The 18,590-nt window shown below is 36.3% G+C and overlaps 2 protein-coding genes across 15 annotated transcripts in view; one reads left to right on the top strand and one right to left on the bottom strand.

The window, feature by feature from the left end:
• The window catches only part of FYCO1 (FYVE and coiled-coil domain autophagy adaptor 1), a 290,511-nt gene that overhangs the window by 17,789 nt on the left and 254,132 nt on the right, over window positions 1-18,590 (bottom strand). Inside the window, exon 15 of one of the 14 annotated variants that reach the window (XM_087916735.1) lies at window positions 15,899-16,732. The exons of 12 other annotated variants lie outside the window; for them this stretch is intronic. In XM_087916735.1, the coding sequence (XP_087772861.1) occupies window positions 16,654-16,732 (79 nt within the window). In that variant the 3' untranslated portion in view covers window positions 15,899-16,653. Of the gene's footprint in view, window positions 1-15,898; window positions 16,733-18,590 lie in introns of those variants that run through there. One more of the 14 variants, XM_087916737.1, reaches the window with a different exon arrangement.
• CXCR6 (C-X-C motif chemokine receptor 6) lies at window positions 13,128-14,187 on the top strand. Its single transcript, XM_026717828.2, is given in 10 exon segments — window positions 13,128-13,193; window positions 13,195-13,372; window positions 13,375-13,469; window positions 13,471-13,533; window positions 13,535-13,611; window positions 13,613-13,669; window positions 13,671-13,854; window positions 13,856-13,889; window positions 13,892-14,020; window positions 14,023-14,187. Coding segments are annotated over 10 exon segments (981 nt in total). The 3' UTR covers window positions 14,121-14,187.

The raw sequence follows: 18,590 nt of genomic DNA, 5'->3' as shown, positions 1-18,590 counted from the left end.
GGCCGCAATTCTTCCATGAAGACCATTTCTGTCCAGACTCTTCTGGACAGAGATGGATATACATGAGTCCCACAGGTTTCTGCCAGTTGTCAGCTGATGGCACTGATGGACATTTTCCAATGTTGACAGGAAGAAAGCATAACATATCTTTCATCTGTTGCACTAAGTTTCCTTGGCCAACCACTGCATCTATGGTCATCAACACTGCCTGTTTCATTGTGTTTCTTCAAAACAGCGTGAACAGCGCATCTTGAAACCCAAGTCTACTTTGAAATCTTTGCCTGGAAAGACCTTGCCGATGCAGTATAATTACCACTTTTGCCATGGTGTATGACTTGTGACATGAAACTTGTCCACAACTTCACCTTAATAGCAGTTTGGCTGATTTCCCCCAAAGATGGCTGCTGAATGGTAAAAGCCTCTTTATTCTCTTACCAACAACCATCTAATTTTATGTTTATGTAAAAACTTGGAACCACACTGCTTCCCAAAAGCTATGTACGTATGTATGTACGTATATATATATATATATATATATATATACATATACATACACACACACACACACACACACACACACTGCTCAAAAAAATAAAGGGAACACTTAAACAACATAATGTAACTCCAAGTCAATCACACTTCTGTGAAATCAAACTGTCTACTTGGGTAGCAACACTGATTGACAATCAATTTCACATGCTGTTGTGCAAATGGAATAGACAACAGGTGAAAAGCATAGGCAGTTAGCAAGACATCCCCAATAAAGGAGTGGTTCTGCAGGTGGTGACTACAGATCACTTCTCAGTTCCTATGCTTTCTGGCTGATGGTTTGGTCACTTTTGAATGCTGGCAGCGCTTTCACTCTAGTGGTAGTATGAGATGGAGCCTACAACCCACACAAGTGGCTCAGGTAGTGCAGCGCATCCCAGATGGCACATCAATGAGAGCTGTGGCAAGAAGGTTTGCTGTGTCTGTCAGTGTAGCATCCAGAGCATGGAGGCACTACCAGGAGACAGGCCAGTACATCAGGAGACGTGGAGGAGGTCGGAGGAGGGCAACAACCCAGCATCAGGAGCGCTACCTCTGCCTTTGTGCAAGGAGGGACAGGAGGAGCACTGCCAGAGCCCCCAAAATGACCTCCAGCGGGCCATAAATGTGCATGTAGCTGGTCAAACGGTCAGAAACAGACTCCATGAGAGCAGTATGAGGGCCTAACATCCACAGGTGGGGGTTGTGCTTACAGCCCAACACTGTGCAGGACATTTGGCATTTGCCAGAGAACACCAAGATTGGCAAATTTGCCACTGGCGCCCTGTGCTCTTCACAGATGAAAGCAGGTTCACACTGAGCACATGCGACAGATGTGACAGGTCTGGAGATGCCGTGGAGAACGTTCTGCTGCCTGCAACATCCTCCAGCATGACCAGTTTGGCAGTGGGTCAGTAATGGTGTGGGGTGGCATTTCTTTAGGGGGCGGCACAGCCCTCCATGTGCTCGCCAGAGGTAGCCTAACTGCCACTAGGTACCGAGATGAGATCCTCAGACCCCTTGTGAGACCATATGCTGGTGCGGTTGGCCCTGGGTTCCTCCTAATGAAAGACAATGCTAGACCTAATGTTGCTGGAGTGTGTCAGCAGTTCCTGCAAGACGAAGGCACTGATGCTATGGACTGGCCTGCCCGCTCCCCAGACCTGAATCCTATTGAGCACATCTGGGACATCATGTCTTGCTCCATCCACCAATGCCACATTGCACCACAGACTGCCAGGAGTTGGGGGGATGCTTTACTCCAGGTGTGGGAGGAGATCCCTCAGGAGACCATCCACCACCTCATCAGGAGCATGCCCAGGCATTGTAGGGAGGTCATACAGGCACGTGGAGGCCACACACACTACTGAGCCTCATTTTGACTTCTTTTAAGGACATTACATCAAAGCTGGATCAGCCTGTAGTGCTTTTTCCGCTTTTTTCCATTTTGAGTGTAACTCCAAATCCAGACCTCCATGGGTTGCTAAATTTGATTTCCATTGATAATTTTTGTGTGGTTTTGTTGTCAGCACATTCAACTATGTAATGAACAAAGTATTTAATAACAATATTTTATTCGTTCAGATCTAGGATGTCTTATTTTTGTGTTCCCTTTATGTGTGTGTGTGTGTGTGTGTGTGTGTGTGTGTGTGTGTGTGTGTATGTATGTATGTATGTATGTATGTTATTCAGCTTTGTTCGGGTATTTTCCCACATCATTGTAGTTGTGCTTTTAAAGTTGTAGCAACGTTTCGGCAGAATCTCATCTGCCATCACCAGGCTTTTGTATTGTGTTCATCTGTGAGTCAGACTTTTACAGTGGTTTCAGTTTTAAATTTGGGGCTAGCCTGCTGCTGTGCCAGAATGGTTTTTTCTTCATCCTGATTGGTTGGGAGTCTTGGTCTGTGTTTATTGGTCTTGGAGTTTGCTGTGTTCTGCTTGATCGGTGTTTCTAATATCTTCTGTCTGTTTTGTGGCTTTTTTTGTCTCTTGATTGGCTGGCAACATTGTGTTCCTGTATTGGAGGCTTTTAGTGTAGCTTGGCTCCGAGTAAATTGACGGCTATCATTTGTTAGGAAGCTAGGTTTTATCTGGGTGCCTGTTTGTGGTGTGCTTAAGCTGGAGGTATCAGGGGGATCTGTTTGTGCCCAGGTGTTTGCCTGGCTTGTGGTGTGCAGATTTTTTTGTTTGTGAGTGCAGGCTTCCAAATAATTGACAGTCTGGTGGAATCATCTCTTCTATTCATGCTTTCAGGTCTTTTTTCAATCTCTATGGCTTCTCTGATAATATTTCATTCATTCAGATTTAGGATGTCTTATTTTTGTGTTCCCTTTATTTTTTTGAGCAGTGTATATTGCTTTTTGGTTGCATACAGTTCTCTCCACACATCCTTCAAGTTTAATTCCCTCAGAAAATTATATTATTATTATTATTATTATTATTATTATTATTATTATTATTATTATTATTATTATTATTATTATTATTATTATTATTATTAAACTTTTATAGTCTTTGTCCTTGTCTGAAAAGCATTTAAATCTCCTACAATACATACATTTGTATATTCATTTTCTACTATCTTATGACGGAGTTTATCATAAAATTCTTTTTGATTTACATTCGGGGCATATACTGTAACTAACAAAGTCTTTTTCTGGTTTAATATTATTTTTATAAATAACATTCTCCCTTCATCATCCTTGTATACTTGTTTGTGTTGCAGCCAATCTTTTATGTATACTACGATCCTCCTTTTTCTTTGATTTGAAAGAGTCCAATACATTTTCCCCAAATTAGTATCCTTTAGGAGGTCTGCCTGTTTATCTATGATGTGTACTTCTTGTATACAAGTTATGTCTGCATTTGGTTTTTTAAGTTTTTCAAATGACTGTTTTCTTTTTAATGTTGAGTTTAAACCATTTATGTTAACTGAGAATAAGATGATTTCTCTGTTCATGTTACTGTCTGTGTAGAGCGTTTTTTGTTTCTTTCCTTGTTCTGGGTTCTCTTGTGCTCTTCTGCTTCTCTAAGTTTCTGAGATTCTGACTGTGGTGCAAGTTCTTTCTCTTCAGAGAGTTGTTCTTTCTGACTTCTTGTATTTAAATCTTCTCCACTTTCACGTTCTTCCTCAGGTCCCAGATATTGTTCGTGAAATTGATGTGCTTTCTCTGTTGTATCAATTTTATATTTTTTATCCTACCATGCTACTAGGAGCCCTTCTGGGGTGAGCCATCTGAACGATATACCATTCTTAATTAACTAGATGACAAAAACTGGTAACCCCTTCTTTGCTCCCTAACTCTCCTGGGTATTTGCTTCAACGTTACCACTTCATGATCTTTATATATCAGTGGCTCATCTCTGGTCTTGCCGTATAGCATGTCTCGTATCGTCTTTCTCACGAATCGGATGTGGACTTCTCGGGGTAGCCTGTGTCTTCGGATGAAATGCGTGTATACTCTGTAAACCTCATCGATGTCATTCTCAATTTCCTGTTTGTCTTTCTGTAGGGCCATTATTTCATGTAGATCTTCCTTTTTATCTTCAACAACATTCTGGAATCTCAAATAAAATGCTTTTTTAAATTCTATATGCACCACAGAATCCCAAAGTTCACAATATAAAACTTTCCAATTTTGTTCCGATTCCTCTAATCTCTTTTCCACCACCTAAGTTTTGTATCTCGTTCTTCACTCCTCCTATTTCCATTCTCATTTCTAATTTCATGTCTTCGTGATTTCTCACTATCAGTTCATGGGTTTTTACCATCATTTCCTGCATCATGGCAAGTGTTGACTGTACTGCCTGCAAACTTTGGGCGGAACTTGTCTTTTCCTCCAATAACATTGTGTCAATCAATCTCTGTCCCAGAGATGAAGATGTCACTGTTGTAGGTTTCTTCCCTGATTTTACATTTGTAGTTATTGTTGCCATTTTAACTATTTCTAAAAGCTCTCTCCAATCCACCATCAACTATCCTAGTAGAACTATCCTAGTATTGTCTTCTCCTTTAAATACAGTATACGTATTTATACATGTATTGTTAAATAAGAGTTTTCTATTATAGATAGTCCCAGACAGATCTTATTTCTATTTCTTAACTGGTCAAATATTCTAAGGTTTAGAGCAGTGGTTCCCAACCCTTTTTTCAACCTGCACCCCTAAAGAAATTTCACTCGCACCTCGCATCCTCTGAAATAAATAATAAATAAAAATGCCAACATATAGCCAATATCCTATTATTTACCTGGACTTTTCTTGCACCCCCTGGAATATTGTCTCACACCCCCAGGGGGTGCAAACACCCCAGGTTGGGAACCCCTGGTTTAGAGTTAAATATTAATCCAATATGTATTTAGTTAATCCACTATAAATACAAGTAAGTAAATACCAGTATGTTTAACCAGCAAACACCAAACCTATTTAATCACGTAATTAATGTAAATAGTTAAGGCACCCAGCTCATTAATATATTTATATATGAATTTATCTATTTCCTTAAGGATATATATTTAATTGAAGTAAATAAGTCTTTTCCCTTTCCTTTGTTTAACTTTCTGAACCATTCCCTCCTTCATTATCATATCAAACCACAAAATTTTGACTTTAATTCCCCCCATTTAAATGGTTGTTGTTCCACTTGATATTCAAGACTGGTTTCCTATTTAACTCCTCCCCCTTGGTTCTCTTTGTTCTTCTTCAATCTGAATAACCATTTCTAGTTTTTGTAGTATATTGCTGCACATTTCCAAGTTTACTTTCATCCTTTCCTTCATATCTTGTAGATCCAGACTCATTTCCGTAAATAATTCTCCCATTTTGTATGTTGCTACTTCCCACCCTTCCTTGATAATTATATCCAACCCAAATGGCCAGTATTTCAACCAGCGTCTTTTATATTTAATTTTGACAATCAATGTCCATAAGTCTTTGTTTCCAGGTTTCTTCTATTAGTTTCTTTTCCAACTTTTTCCCAAAGCCACCAGGTGGTTCCAAAGCAATTTCTTCAAATATCTTTCCCTTTGTAATATTCTAGAATTTCACTTCTCAGGGTTTTAAATTTTATTATGATGGAGTTCATTTTATTTTCTTTTAAGTTCCAAGTTCCAATTTTAAAAAGACCAAACACTTTTTAAAGAGTCACTGAAATTTTTCCTGTAGGTGGCATTCTCAGTTCTATTTCCATGTTCCACCCTTTCTTTCACTTTTCCTTTTTTTTTAATAATTTTTTTTATTAATTTCACTAATTCCAATTATTAGTTATTATTCCTTTTCAACACATTCAATTCCAGCATTTACTTATGCCTATTTATTGCCAAAAGTCCAATAATTATTCAATTTAATTTCCAAACCTTTTGTAATCAAATATTTTCCTCTGCATTTTCATCTCCAAATTAATTTGTTTCAATATTCAAAGCCAGTTTTATAAGTTCCAATTTCCTTCTCTCTCTCTCTCTGATCACCGCTTCTACACTTTCATCTTTGTTTCTTAATTCCTGGATACCTTAATGTCCTGGTTCACACTCTGCTCGCAACTTCACCGCTCCAGCAGTCTTAAAATTTCCTGGACTGCCTCCTGTCTTCATGGTGGCCATTTTTGATCACTGCTGCCACTTGTCTTCAGATGGGTTTTATCTTATCAGGGAGGGGAAATGCGGCTTCCTTCAATCCTCCAAGCAGTTCCCCCTTTCTTTACCACCCCTCCAGGGTGGTTCCAGTCCCAATTGGGACCCTCCAACAAGCAAGCACAATTGCAGATTCCGCTCTAAAATAACAGATGAGCAACCAGAAGTTCCAACAATCTTCTAATTTTACTGCCAAAGCTGGATCTTTGGCAGTGCTGCTCTCTGGTTTTAAATGGAGTCACTTAGGAATGGCCCAAGACAACTTTTGGATGATCGTGGATCAAGTTAGCAAGGGAGAGAGGTCTTGAAGATTCGAATTCCTTCTGGAAGTGATCAAAATCATTGGACATATAACATTTCCTGTCAGCAGTTTCATTTCCTGAAGCATATATGTGAATTAACTTCCACTTTTTGAATTTGTTTTATTTTGTTTTCTGCGTTAAAAGTTAATTAGCAGTTGTATGCTGATTTATTACAACCCCTTGCTGGACTCTAAATTGTTTTATCTTTTCTGTTTTGATATATGTTGTTCTTGATAACCTCTATCCTCTCTGTATGGAAACACTACAGCTGTTCCGTGTGTGTGTGTGTGTGTGTGTGAAGACTTTTTAGACTCTCAACACAGGATTTCTGTACTTTTTGAACCTGCAAAATACCTGGAGTTTATTTCTATTGAATTTTAACCTGGGATTGCAAATATAGAGAAACATACAGAAAACATCCCTTCTTTGTTCCCTGATCAAGTTTCACAGACTTAGAAATGGATGAACAGTGGCTGAAATCTAAGAAATGAGGGTGGGGGACTATGAATTTCTCTTTAAAAAATTTATTGAGATAATAATGATCCTGCAAAATATGCTGGGGTACGGAAATTTGGATAAAGATTCACAAAAGGACTGGATTTCATATATTGCTCCCAAGTTTAAGTTATCATATTCCTACAATATTAGGACTCTGAGTGAAAGGGGAAGCAACAAATTCCTTTTTCCTATGAAGATTGAGGGAGATGGGATGGATTTATTACAGGATCTAATCTGGGTCAGATACTAGGACCAGAGGTTTAATCTTCTGAGATTTCAGATGAGTGCTGGAGGCCATCCTCAGGGAACTTCTCTCTATCGGAATTGTAGTTTAGGCTGCTCTATCATATTTATGTAGTACCTTGGTGAGGCTACCATATGAGGACAAATAAAACTTTGCAAAGATTGTTTGGAAAATCAGAGATACTTCTGATGTAATGTACCAGATCCTCTGCATTGATTCTCCTGTGACTATGTAGGATGGACAGGGAGGATGCTAACCACCAGACTGCAAGAACACAAATGTGTAATCAAAGACCCGAATTTGTTGCTAGTCTCACATTGCAATGAACAAGGATATACATTCAATTTCACAGCTATTAAGAATATTAGTGGAACAAAAACAGACACAAAGACAGCCAGGGAAATGATTCAAGCCTGAAAAACAGGTGTCTTGTCAGCCAATAGGAATGCTGATATACTACCAGTGTTATCAGGTACATAGGAGCCAAGGACTTGGCAGCACAGTCAATGGTTGGCCATCAACATACCAATCACCAATAGGAAGCCATACCAAATCAGGCACCACATAAATATGACACATTCAGCAGCCCAAAGCCAGGGGTGGGATTCTACCTGTTCTCATCTATTTGCTAGAACCTGTTGTTAACTTTCTAAGCAGCTCGGAGAACCAGTTATTGAAAGAAATCTCCTTTTGTTTTTTTTCCCCACTTTACAGGGCTAATCCTGTAAGGAAGGCAGGAAGGAAACTTAAAATCACCAGCTGTTGTTTTTAGCCTAATCTTTATTGCCCTGCTTACAGCAACTGCCTCTCTGTTAACCTTTATTATACTCTTGGCAGTACACCTAGACTTCCTGTCTCTGGAGCTTCTCTGGAAATTTTTTTTCTTTGCTGGTACTTTCTTAAAGGGGAAGGGTTGTTTTAAGCTTTTTACACTGCTGTTGGGAGAAAATACTTCCCTGGAAGTACGTCTAGCTGGAATACTATGATCAACACTTTGAAGAAATAATGAAGCAGAGCTGCCAGAAAGCAGCTTTTAATGACAAGGAACCAAGATGAGTGACATTCAGCAAGGCTTCTTGGCTAGCTAGAAAGATTGACATTCAAACGTGAGTTTACATATCCTTTGTGAGTTTTGGTCTAAAACTGGTTTTTGGTGAAGTTTAATTCTGTGCTCAGTGGCGTTTAATCCTGTCTTTATTGATGGGATAATTTTCCCTATTCAGCTTTGTTTAGAAGGAAAAAAGTTAATCTCTGTAAAGAAACTGGGTTGAGAAATCTGGCTAGTTCCTGTGTCTATTTGTTCTGATAATTGGTTTAACAAGCAACAGCTATTGTTGTGATTTAATTATTTGTATTGTGTTTGAATTTTTTTCCTGCCTCATGGTTTTTCTATCTGGGAATCATTTCTATCATTGCTTTAGTGGTTCCTGGCACTGTCCTTTTGGGGTGTACTTCCAAGAGGCAGGATGCAAGCTTGGCACTGAATTTTTTACTGCCTTTCTGGGGGGCATGTGATCTTTCTTTAAATCTGGATGATTTCCTTAGGATATCTTGTGAGGTGAGCCCAGCTGGTGTCTTTTAAGTGGTGCAAATGGATCTAAGGATTGCTTCTCTCTGCTAAAGGGTTTCACTTTATGAGCAAGAGTTGGCTGCTGATAGTTATCATTGCATTTTAACTATTTTAATTCCTTAAGGTGCTCTGGCACCCTGCCTGATTTGTAACTCCGGCTTGCAAGTATTTTTAATCTAACAATTGTTATTTAGGGCAGCTTTTGGCAAGCAAAGAAGCTTTTTGTATTTTTGTACAGGTAATCCTTGACTTACAACAGTTCATTTAGTGACCATTCAAAGTTACAATGACACTGAAAAGTGATTTATGACCGTTTTTCACACTTACAACTATTGTAGCATCCCCACAGTCACGTGAGGCCAGGCGAGAAGTGCCCCTTGACGTGAATGATGTCGAGTTGGCCATGTCCACCCAGTTACATGACCACCCAGCCACACCTACCCAGCTAGTCATTAGGGCAGAGAACCAGTTGTTAAATTATTTGAATCCCACCACTGCCCCAACCATATATTCTAGTAAAGATAAGTTCCCTGAGGATGAGCTCCAGCATGAGTCCAAAAGCTTGGAAGACTACAAACCTCTGACCCAGATTAGATCCTGTAAAATTATCCTGGGACACATATATTTGCTTTCATTCGTGGATTTATTACAGTTAACTGATAACCACTTTTATTTGGACTTTGATATTCTGGAGACTGGGTCAATTATATTTAATTGAACAACTGATAAGATATGGCATTAAGAAACATAGATATTTGATCCATAACAAACTATTTATAACTTTTAGGATAACTTGGGATAGATAAAATGCTGTGGTAACCATCCTATGAGTGGTTTACAATAGTTTGTTAATAGAGCATTCTGAAACTTTGATTTTGTTTTTAGTAGCACTATTCTTCCTGTTAATTATTTTGTGACTAATATGATATACAGAAGACAGATCAATAATTTGCAAATTGATTTGGATTTTGGGGGGGAGTTTTGTATTTTGTGTTTGTCTTTAATAAAATAAAAATATATGCAAAAAAGTAGCAGATTGTTAAGCTTCCTACACCAGAGGTCCCAACTCCCAGGCTGCAGACCAATATCAGGTCACAATCCATTCGGAACCAAGCCGCGTGCACGTGCAGCTCCAATTGTGTGAGCAGGAGGCAAGTGGGTATGCACGAAGCTCCATTTATGCAAGTGACTTGGGGAATATTCAACACTCAGATACTACTCAAACCCCCAGATCTTTCAGATATTTTAGGCTTTGTTTCTGAACATTTCTACCATAGCAGTCTTACTGCCTATAGCATGATTGCTTTTAAAATATGTACCACCGAAATTATTTCTTATGCTTGTCCTATATAATCTGCACAGAATTTTTATGAAACTGCACATAAAACAAACAGTTCAACATTGTGTCAAATTTCAATAAAATTTAATAAAATTGTTGCAAACTGAAAATGGAGTCTTTAGTGCTCTCTGGGCTTAATTGTTTTTATATTTTTATTTTATTGATAAACATTTTTTGAATACAGTGTCCGGATATATTATTTACAAAAAGAAAAAAGAAATATAGCTAATACTGTAAAAATATTGTCCATTTATTAATATAACAACTAAATTAAGCTCTAGTAATACTACAATTCCCATACAATACAGTTCCCATTCTTTGTATTTAACTCATTCATATTTTTAATATTTATAGTAATTATAGTTCTATATCTTCTCTGTTTTTAATAAAAACGTTCATCATTTTTCTTCCTGTAACTTCTACCCCTTGTTTTACGCCATTCATAAGATCTATTCCATATCAAATAGAATTCTGAGTCTTCTTTTTCTTTTCTTTTTAAAGTCAGTCTATCCATCTCAGCACATTCTAGGAACTTTCTGATTACCTCCTTATCTCATGGAATATTTTCATTTATCCAAAATTTTGCATAGATAATCCTTGCTGTACCAAAACACACACAAACATAATTTCCCACAATTAACTGTGTTATCCAATTAGGGATATTTAATGGTAAATCAGATGCATAAGTAATCTAATTTCTTTTCCTGTAAAATTGAACAGGAAACACATGGTAACAAATAAATACATATTGTTACCACAAATGTCATTCTCATGCCTTTCTGATATTAAACTAAAAGACACGTTTGTACCACTGCAGGGTAAGTTGTTGTCTCTTTCAGATTTATATTTAAAATCTTTATATAGAAGAAAACAAGTTAGAAAAATCACTAGCTTTTAAAAAGAGTGATATTGAAAAAATTATCCACTTTTTCAGATATGTTGCATTTTAAAAAGTAGATTGCTTTTATTTTTTATAAATCATACATTCTTACATCTCACTTTTCATATCCACTTCTACAGTTTTAAATAATTGATTTATTTTCTTTTCCAAGAATATTGGCTGTAAAAATGCATCAGTACTGCAATGCATTTATTTGCAAAGGGGGAACAAACAAATCCAAGCATTATTATCAAAAGATGCCATAAATCATTAGTTAGCTCCAGCTTCCTATGGTTTTTATGCATATTCAACTTAAGAAATGCTATACTTATTTTGTTTTACTTATTCTTAAAAGTATTTGATGAGTTTTATTTTTGTTTAGGTACTCTGTAAAAGTAGATAAAAAATAGAGATGCCAAAAGATAAAAACATAATTAAAGTGTAATTGTAAAATGAAATATTCAATAGTGCATTTTCCCCTTCACTCCCCGCTCCTATAACTATTAGATATTTACAGTTTGCTTTAAACATTTAGAATTGTTGTTTATCTGTGTAAATAATTTGTCAACCTTGAATGATAAATACTTTCCTTTTCAGTAAATCATTTTCTTCTGCTTCTTTTTAACCACCTGAAAAATCCTTACTGGATGACTACTTATGTTCTTTTGTGGCTTTTACAGATGTATATTGATCTATGTATACATGCATAATACAATTATTATGTACTTATATATACTTGATCAGTTACATGATCTCATACCTTGTTTCAGGATTAATATAGTAGAAACATATTTTGCTATTAAGGTTCAGATTATGCCTTGGGGCTGATGATTGTTTGGTTCCTTTATGAAATTAAAATTTACCAATGATTACAGCCATAAGACAATATATTTTAAAAAGTGAATCAATCTATTTTCTGGGCAAACTGGGCATTTTGGATCAATTCAGTTCTGAGGAAACTGCTTTGAAAACATCTATGGAATTAAACAAAAAGTTTGATTTATATTATTTCTTTAACTTAAAACCTTGATAATTGGACTCTAGTTGTGATGCCATTACTGTATCTGAGCTTGTAGATTTTAGGGAATCAACTGAAATTTAAATTATGTTTAAACTATAAACCAGGGGTGGGTTCCGACAGGGTTAACTACCAGTTCGGTGATTTATGAGATTCGGTGATTTACGATGTGCTTCCCCCTGCACGCTGCCAGTGCACACCTGTAAATCGTCATCAACATGCTGCGTGCAAAGAAGCAGCCTTTGAAAAAGCCCTTTTTTCTTGCTTTTTTAACTGCAGCTGTGCCTTGCACGGCAGCTGAAGTTGAAAAAATAAGGAAATAAAGATCAGGTAAGAGCCCAGGTGGGCGGGTGGGCAAAAACATCAGCAGACATAGAACCGGTTCTATGTCTGCTGCTCTTCAGAGCTACCGGTTCTACAGAGGTGGACAGAACCGGTAGAAACCCACCCCTGCTATAAACTATGTTTTAGCAAGTTCAAAAAAAGGAAGAAGTTGACTTTGTTATCTTTGGAAATAATTTATTAAGATTTAACTGGTCAAAGTCTGTTTTTCAAAGTATGCAATTAATTTCCATTGAGCATAATGGTAAAAATGCTTTTATGTTTTGGACATTTCACAGAATGTTTAATAAGAGTTGGCTTCTATTACCTTATTATTGAAGGGCAATTTAAAAATTGGAACCTTAACTCAAAATAAGTTTCCTTTTGGAAAAGAGAGGTAATTTTATGATGTAAACTTTTCTTTCTTTTTCTTTTCTTCAAATATCATTAGTATTACTTTACATTGTTAATGCCATTATATATATCTATATCTATATCTATATCTATATATCTATATCTATATCTATATCTATATCTATATATATATATATATTATTGTAAGTTAGTTTGATACAATGATACATTCTCAAACTAAGGAAATTAAAATGTAGCAGCCTTCCCCAATCTCGTCTTCCCCTCCTGTATCTAGATGCACTTGCCATCTCCCCATCTCAACCTGATGAAGCATGATAGAAACTTTTCCTAATAATAAGTAGGGGAAATTGCACTGTAGATTTATCATGTGAACCATTTTCCAATATATATTCTTATAGGTATCAAAGAACAGAAGGAACACAAACATGGAGGAAGATGATTACTATGCATTTCTAAGCAATAACACTTCTGATGAAAGCTACTCATATGAAAGAAACCTTTTTGGGATTCAAGCGAGTTTTCCTTGTCTGCATGTATTTATTTGCCTGCATCTTTGGAGTGACAGGAAACTCTTTGGTTATCATAATCTTGTTTTTTTTTTACAAAAAAGTGAAAATGCTTACAGACATATTTTTAATGAGCCTGGCTATTGCTGACTTCAGCTTCCTTTGCCCTTCTGGGCTTATTCTGCTGCAGAAGAGTGGATCTTTTACACTCTACCATGTCAAATCATCCTTGGTTTTTATACCTTGAATATGTATGGTTCCCATGTTAATGCTCACTTCTATAACTATTGACAGATATTTTGTAATTGTGCAAGTGACCAAAAATTCATATCTATCAACACGAAAGAAAATTCTGGGGTACTGTGGTCTGCATTTCAATTTGGATAATCTCTCTGCTGCTTGCTGTTCATCTTCAGTACAGAAGAAAAATTAGACAAAAAGATATGTTTTGCAAATTATTCTTCAGTTAATGGAGTTGTTCACAGAAACAATTCAGATGACACATGGATTCTTCTGTCCTATGCTCATCATGATTATATTCTATTCAATCATTGTAAAAACTTTACTTAGTGCTAAGGGCTTCCATAAGCACAAATCTTTACAAATAACATTTGCTATTGTTGTAACTTTCATTTTGACACAAATGCCCCCATAACCTTTTGAAACTCATGCAGGCCTCAGATCATATGCTTTGATCATCATAAAAGCAATTGCTTATTTCCATGGTCGCCTCAACCCAGTTCTCTATGTCTTTATTGGTGTGAAGTTTAGAAAGAACTTAGGAACAGTTCTAAAAAATAATTTTTGTGTTAAAATCAAATTACAAGACAGTGGCATACAACTGATGAAAATGTCTCCAAAAGTGGTACTGCCACAAGTAATGCAGAAGAAACCAGCATGTTTCCTTTATAAGAGACCTGTCTCTTTATAAGAGACTGATTTCGGTCCTAGTTGCCCTGAGCACTCATGAAAACAAGCAGTACGTATTGCACATTTCTCAATATACCTATCATGATTGTATTGGGGGGAGGGGTGTTTGACAAGGAAAATGAAGAGAATCTCACTGCAGTCTTAATTCTTATGCTATAGGTTTCATCTGATGAAATAAAGACAAAATTAAAATATGCTAAATTATATAGCAGTTTTGGAACAAATTCTAAAATGCTTAGGCTAAATCTTGGCATCTTTTATTTGTAATCTATTGCTATTTTGAAAATGCACTGCCAAAAATTAAGAGTGATTTGAAGAAAGCACCAATATTTTAGCCTATTTTGTTCAATTTAAGAACCGTTTCACATTAAACACTGATAAGTACAGTCTATATAGTACAATCTATATAGACCTTCTATTCCTGTTTATAATAGGTTCATGAGATATAGAATAAAAGAGCTTTCATAAACTTTGTCCCCTCAGTTTAAAAACAGTTGTGTGGCGCCTAACTCGATTATAAAATATTTCCTGGTTGTTATTATTAAATAAAATAAACTCAGATCAATGTAAACAGCTGGCATCTGCTGAAATATCTCTAAATTCAGTTTTCCCATCTGCAGATAGAAAGGGGAGGGAAAGAAACACGGAAGGCCAGGTGTTGCCTCAGACATTTTCTGTGTTTTTCACACAATTCTAAAATGTAGTTTATGAGATCTTCTACTTGCTAAATTGGCCAAAGAAATAAATACCTTCAACATTATGCCTGAGTTTATCATACGTTACTTTGCATTAAGTTCTCATATCTATGGAGCTCACCACTGCCTTCTCTGTGCACAGAAGCTTGGCTATGCAGCAGTCAAATCAGTACATTCATCGTCCTACCATTTATTGAGCATGTAAAAGTCGAGGGCCGGCTGTCATTACAAATTCTTTTATCCTATGTAGAAAATGTCACCCATAAGGCATGGAATTAATGAGGGGTTGAGACCTATTATATGTGAATGACACCAACAGAGACAGGCTAATAGCACCAATGATCAGTTAATTTGACCAATTAATTCTTACTACGTCTTTGTTCCAAAAGATTATTTCACCAAACAGAAGTTACGACAGCACTGAAAAAAGTGACATGATAGTTCCAAAGGTGCTTTTTCAACTATGACTTGGATGACTGAAAATCTCCATTAGACATGACTTATGATAATTTTTCACACTTACGAGTGTTGCAGCATTCCCGTGGTCATGTGATCAAAATCCAGCCACTTGGCAACTGGTTCATTTTTATGATGGTTGCAGTGCCCCTGGGTTATGTGATTACCTTTTGTGACCTTCTGACCAGCAAAGTCAATGGGGAAGCCAGATTCATTTAATAACTAAGTTATTAATGTAACAACTGCAATGATTCTAAATAAATTCTAATAACTGTGGTAAGAAAAGTCACAAAATGGGGTAAAACTCATTTAATAACTATCTTACTTAGCAATGGAAATTGTTGGCTCAATTGTGGTTGTAAGCCAAAGATTATCTGTATATAGGCTCAGATATCAAGATCAATTACAAAGAATTTAAAAATGTAATACTTCAACTTAAAAATATGTTAAGAAGAATATCTGTTATTTGTAGAAATATAATTACTGTATAGATCACCAATTAATTGAGCAACAAATGAGGGCATGAAAGCCCAGGAAATAAAAACTGTTGGAAAAAAAGGAACAACATTGGTTTGGTAAAATAGAAATTAAAGTATCAAGTGAGCTTACAGATATCCATTAGAGGCATGATGATATCACAGTGAAGTTGCAAGTGCCATTAGTCATCAAACAAATCACATGAATTATATATTTGCCTGATGATTTCATGAGGCATGCAACTTCATTTCTCTCCCTTGCTATTCCTGTAGACATCCATGTCATGTTCTCTACAAAAAGAAAACAATACTTTCAGAAGATTCTCTGTCAAAGTTTGAATCTACAAATATAACAAGATATATAAGAAGACAGGTTCCTAGGCACAACTTATGAAGGGCTTTAAAAATCTAACACAATAGTCTGAACTGGGCCTAAAAGAACAACTCCTCTCACCACTACTCATATTTCAAAGAAAGGGAAGAGAGAGATGAAAAGTTACACATCTCTTATATTTTCTGCATTATTCTGACAGAAATAGTAAGGACTCAACTACATGGCCATTGGCAATGTGCTTTCCTTAATGCATCCTGACAATAAGGCTGGTCAATGCAGTGCCCACACACTAGCTTCAGGGCACTGCTTAGTTGGTTGCCTGTCATTCATTTTCTTACCTGCCCAAATCATTACTACCACTGTACTGAATGCCTATAATGTGCTTGGGAGGCAGTGCTTCTGCCTCTGAAAAAAGAAAAACAAGGCATTTTAAGAGCTACTTCAAGAAAGTTAAAAATGGGGACTTCTGGTGATGAGGTATGGATGAGTAGAGGTGGGGAAGCTCCTTCATGGCTTTTCTTGCTGTTGGTGCAACCATTAGGGGTGCACATATCCTATAGAGAAACATGCCGATGTGGGGAGATTCGAGTTGTGGTGTGGAGAAAGCAATTCTCATCGCGACATAGATGGAGCCTGTAGAGACCAACAAACAAGAGACCGTCAACCAGTAATGGCAGTCCTGAAGTCCAAACTGTCACCTACAAGAGGAAGCGAGTGAGTGACAGACTGTGGTTAATGGAGAAGAGTGTGTGTGAGGAAATCTGCGACCTTGATAAAGCGTGGAGCATTGGAGAAGTCCCGTAGATGAAAATAACAACAGTTGGATCGGAGCCTGAAAGAAGCAGTTAAGAAGTGGATGCGAGTGGCAGTGAAAGCGAAAGGGCTTGGGAGACGGAAGAGGGTAAGGACGCTAATGATCAGACAGAGAAGACAAGAATATCGGAGAGGTTTGTCTCATCAATACCAATGGGGAAAAAAGTTTAACATCTGGAAAGTGTGAGCAATTTGGATTGTTTTCATTCGGAAAGACTGGATTAATAAGTTGGAGACGGGAGGAAGATCGGAAGCGGTGAAGTAAGCAAAGCCATTGTATTACTATAGATAATACTTAACAATTCACTTGAGCTTTTTGGACTATTGATTGGAGGTGTAATATGCTGATGAAATGTGTTAATTGAAGAGACTGTATTAGGTGATGAAATTTGGAAGATCTGACTGTAAGAGATTTGAGCAAAAGGAGGAACAGCTACAGCGGAGTATGCTGTGATACTTTGAAACCAGAGACATTACTCAGCAACTCTCCACTTCCGGTGTGCTTGGAGACGGAACTTTCTAACTTCAGATATGGAGAGTTGAAGAGTTACATTAAGATACTTCATGCTTTCTAATCTTTGCTGTTTGGACTAATTATTCCTCTATTAATTTTTTTTCTTTAGTTACAGTTAAGAAAGAAAGAAAATTGATTGTAGTAACTATCTGATTTAGTTGATGGATTAGCAATATTGAGGTTTATATCTCATTTAAATACTGTATATAGGAAAAACAAAGGAAATAATAGCAATAAGTATCAATTAAGTAATAAATATAATTAATTAAATATCAGTATTTGAATATATCTGCTGATCATTTTAAATAATTAATTGTGATATTTACATTTTAAATAATTAATTGTTGTATAGTGAGGTAAACTTATTCCTACTTAGATTTATAAACATTTAAAATTATTTTATAGTATATATATTTATTAAGTGCTTGATAGTATTTATAGATATTTGGATTCATATATAGTATTTATATATAGGATTAGAGTGATAGGATAAAGCAGTTATTATTATTATTAATATTTATAAATTAAGTATAGAGATTTTGATATAAGTACAGGATTCTATATATTTATATATCTGATTTAGAATTTGAATTTGAAATTACTTTGGATAATATTTACATTTATAAGAGTGTCTAGCCTGCCAATATACTAAGGAAATTAGGAAACTAATAGATAGAGAAACCAATCAATTAGATTAGTAGTTACTCTCACCTGATATTATTGAATATTGAATGTTAATTTAGGATAACATATTTAGTATAATACAAAAACAGAAAAAATCCTCAAAGAAATGACTTCTACAACTACTACAACGCTTAAAACTGGGAAGAAGACTATTCCAACACTAACAACCACGGCGGCATTGCCCTGAACTATGGCACAAAAGACAATCAAGGAAACATTACCAGGGGAGAAGCAATCCTCTACCATAAATGCCAATATCCAGTTGACACTCCTCATCTTACAAGAATTTATGCTGAAGCTTCAAGAAATAATGACGAAAAACCATATTGAGGCAAGAGCTGAACTAAAATGAACTAAAAGAAGAGATGGGGAAACTAAAGGCGGAAATGTAAGTAGATATTTCAAAGTTGGATGAGAAAATTGGAACAATTCAGCAGGCATTAGAGACAAACGAATCGACAATAAAAGAGGTAGAGAAAA

This window comes from Pseudonaja textilis, chromosome Z, assembly GCF_049901715.1.
Source record: "Pseudonaja textilis isolate UNSWEBS1 chromosome Z, rPseTex1.2, whole genome shotgun sequence".
NCBI classification, from domain to species: Eukaryota; Metazoa; Chordata; class Lepidosauria; order Squamata; family Elapidae; genus Pseudonaja; species Pseudonaja textilis.
The sequence above is the reverse complement of the archived record's forward strand: the minus strand, read 5'-3'. Positions and strand labels throughout refer to the sequence as shown.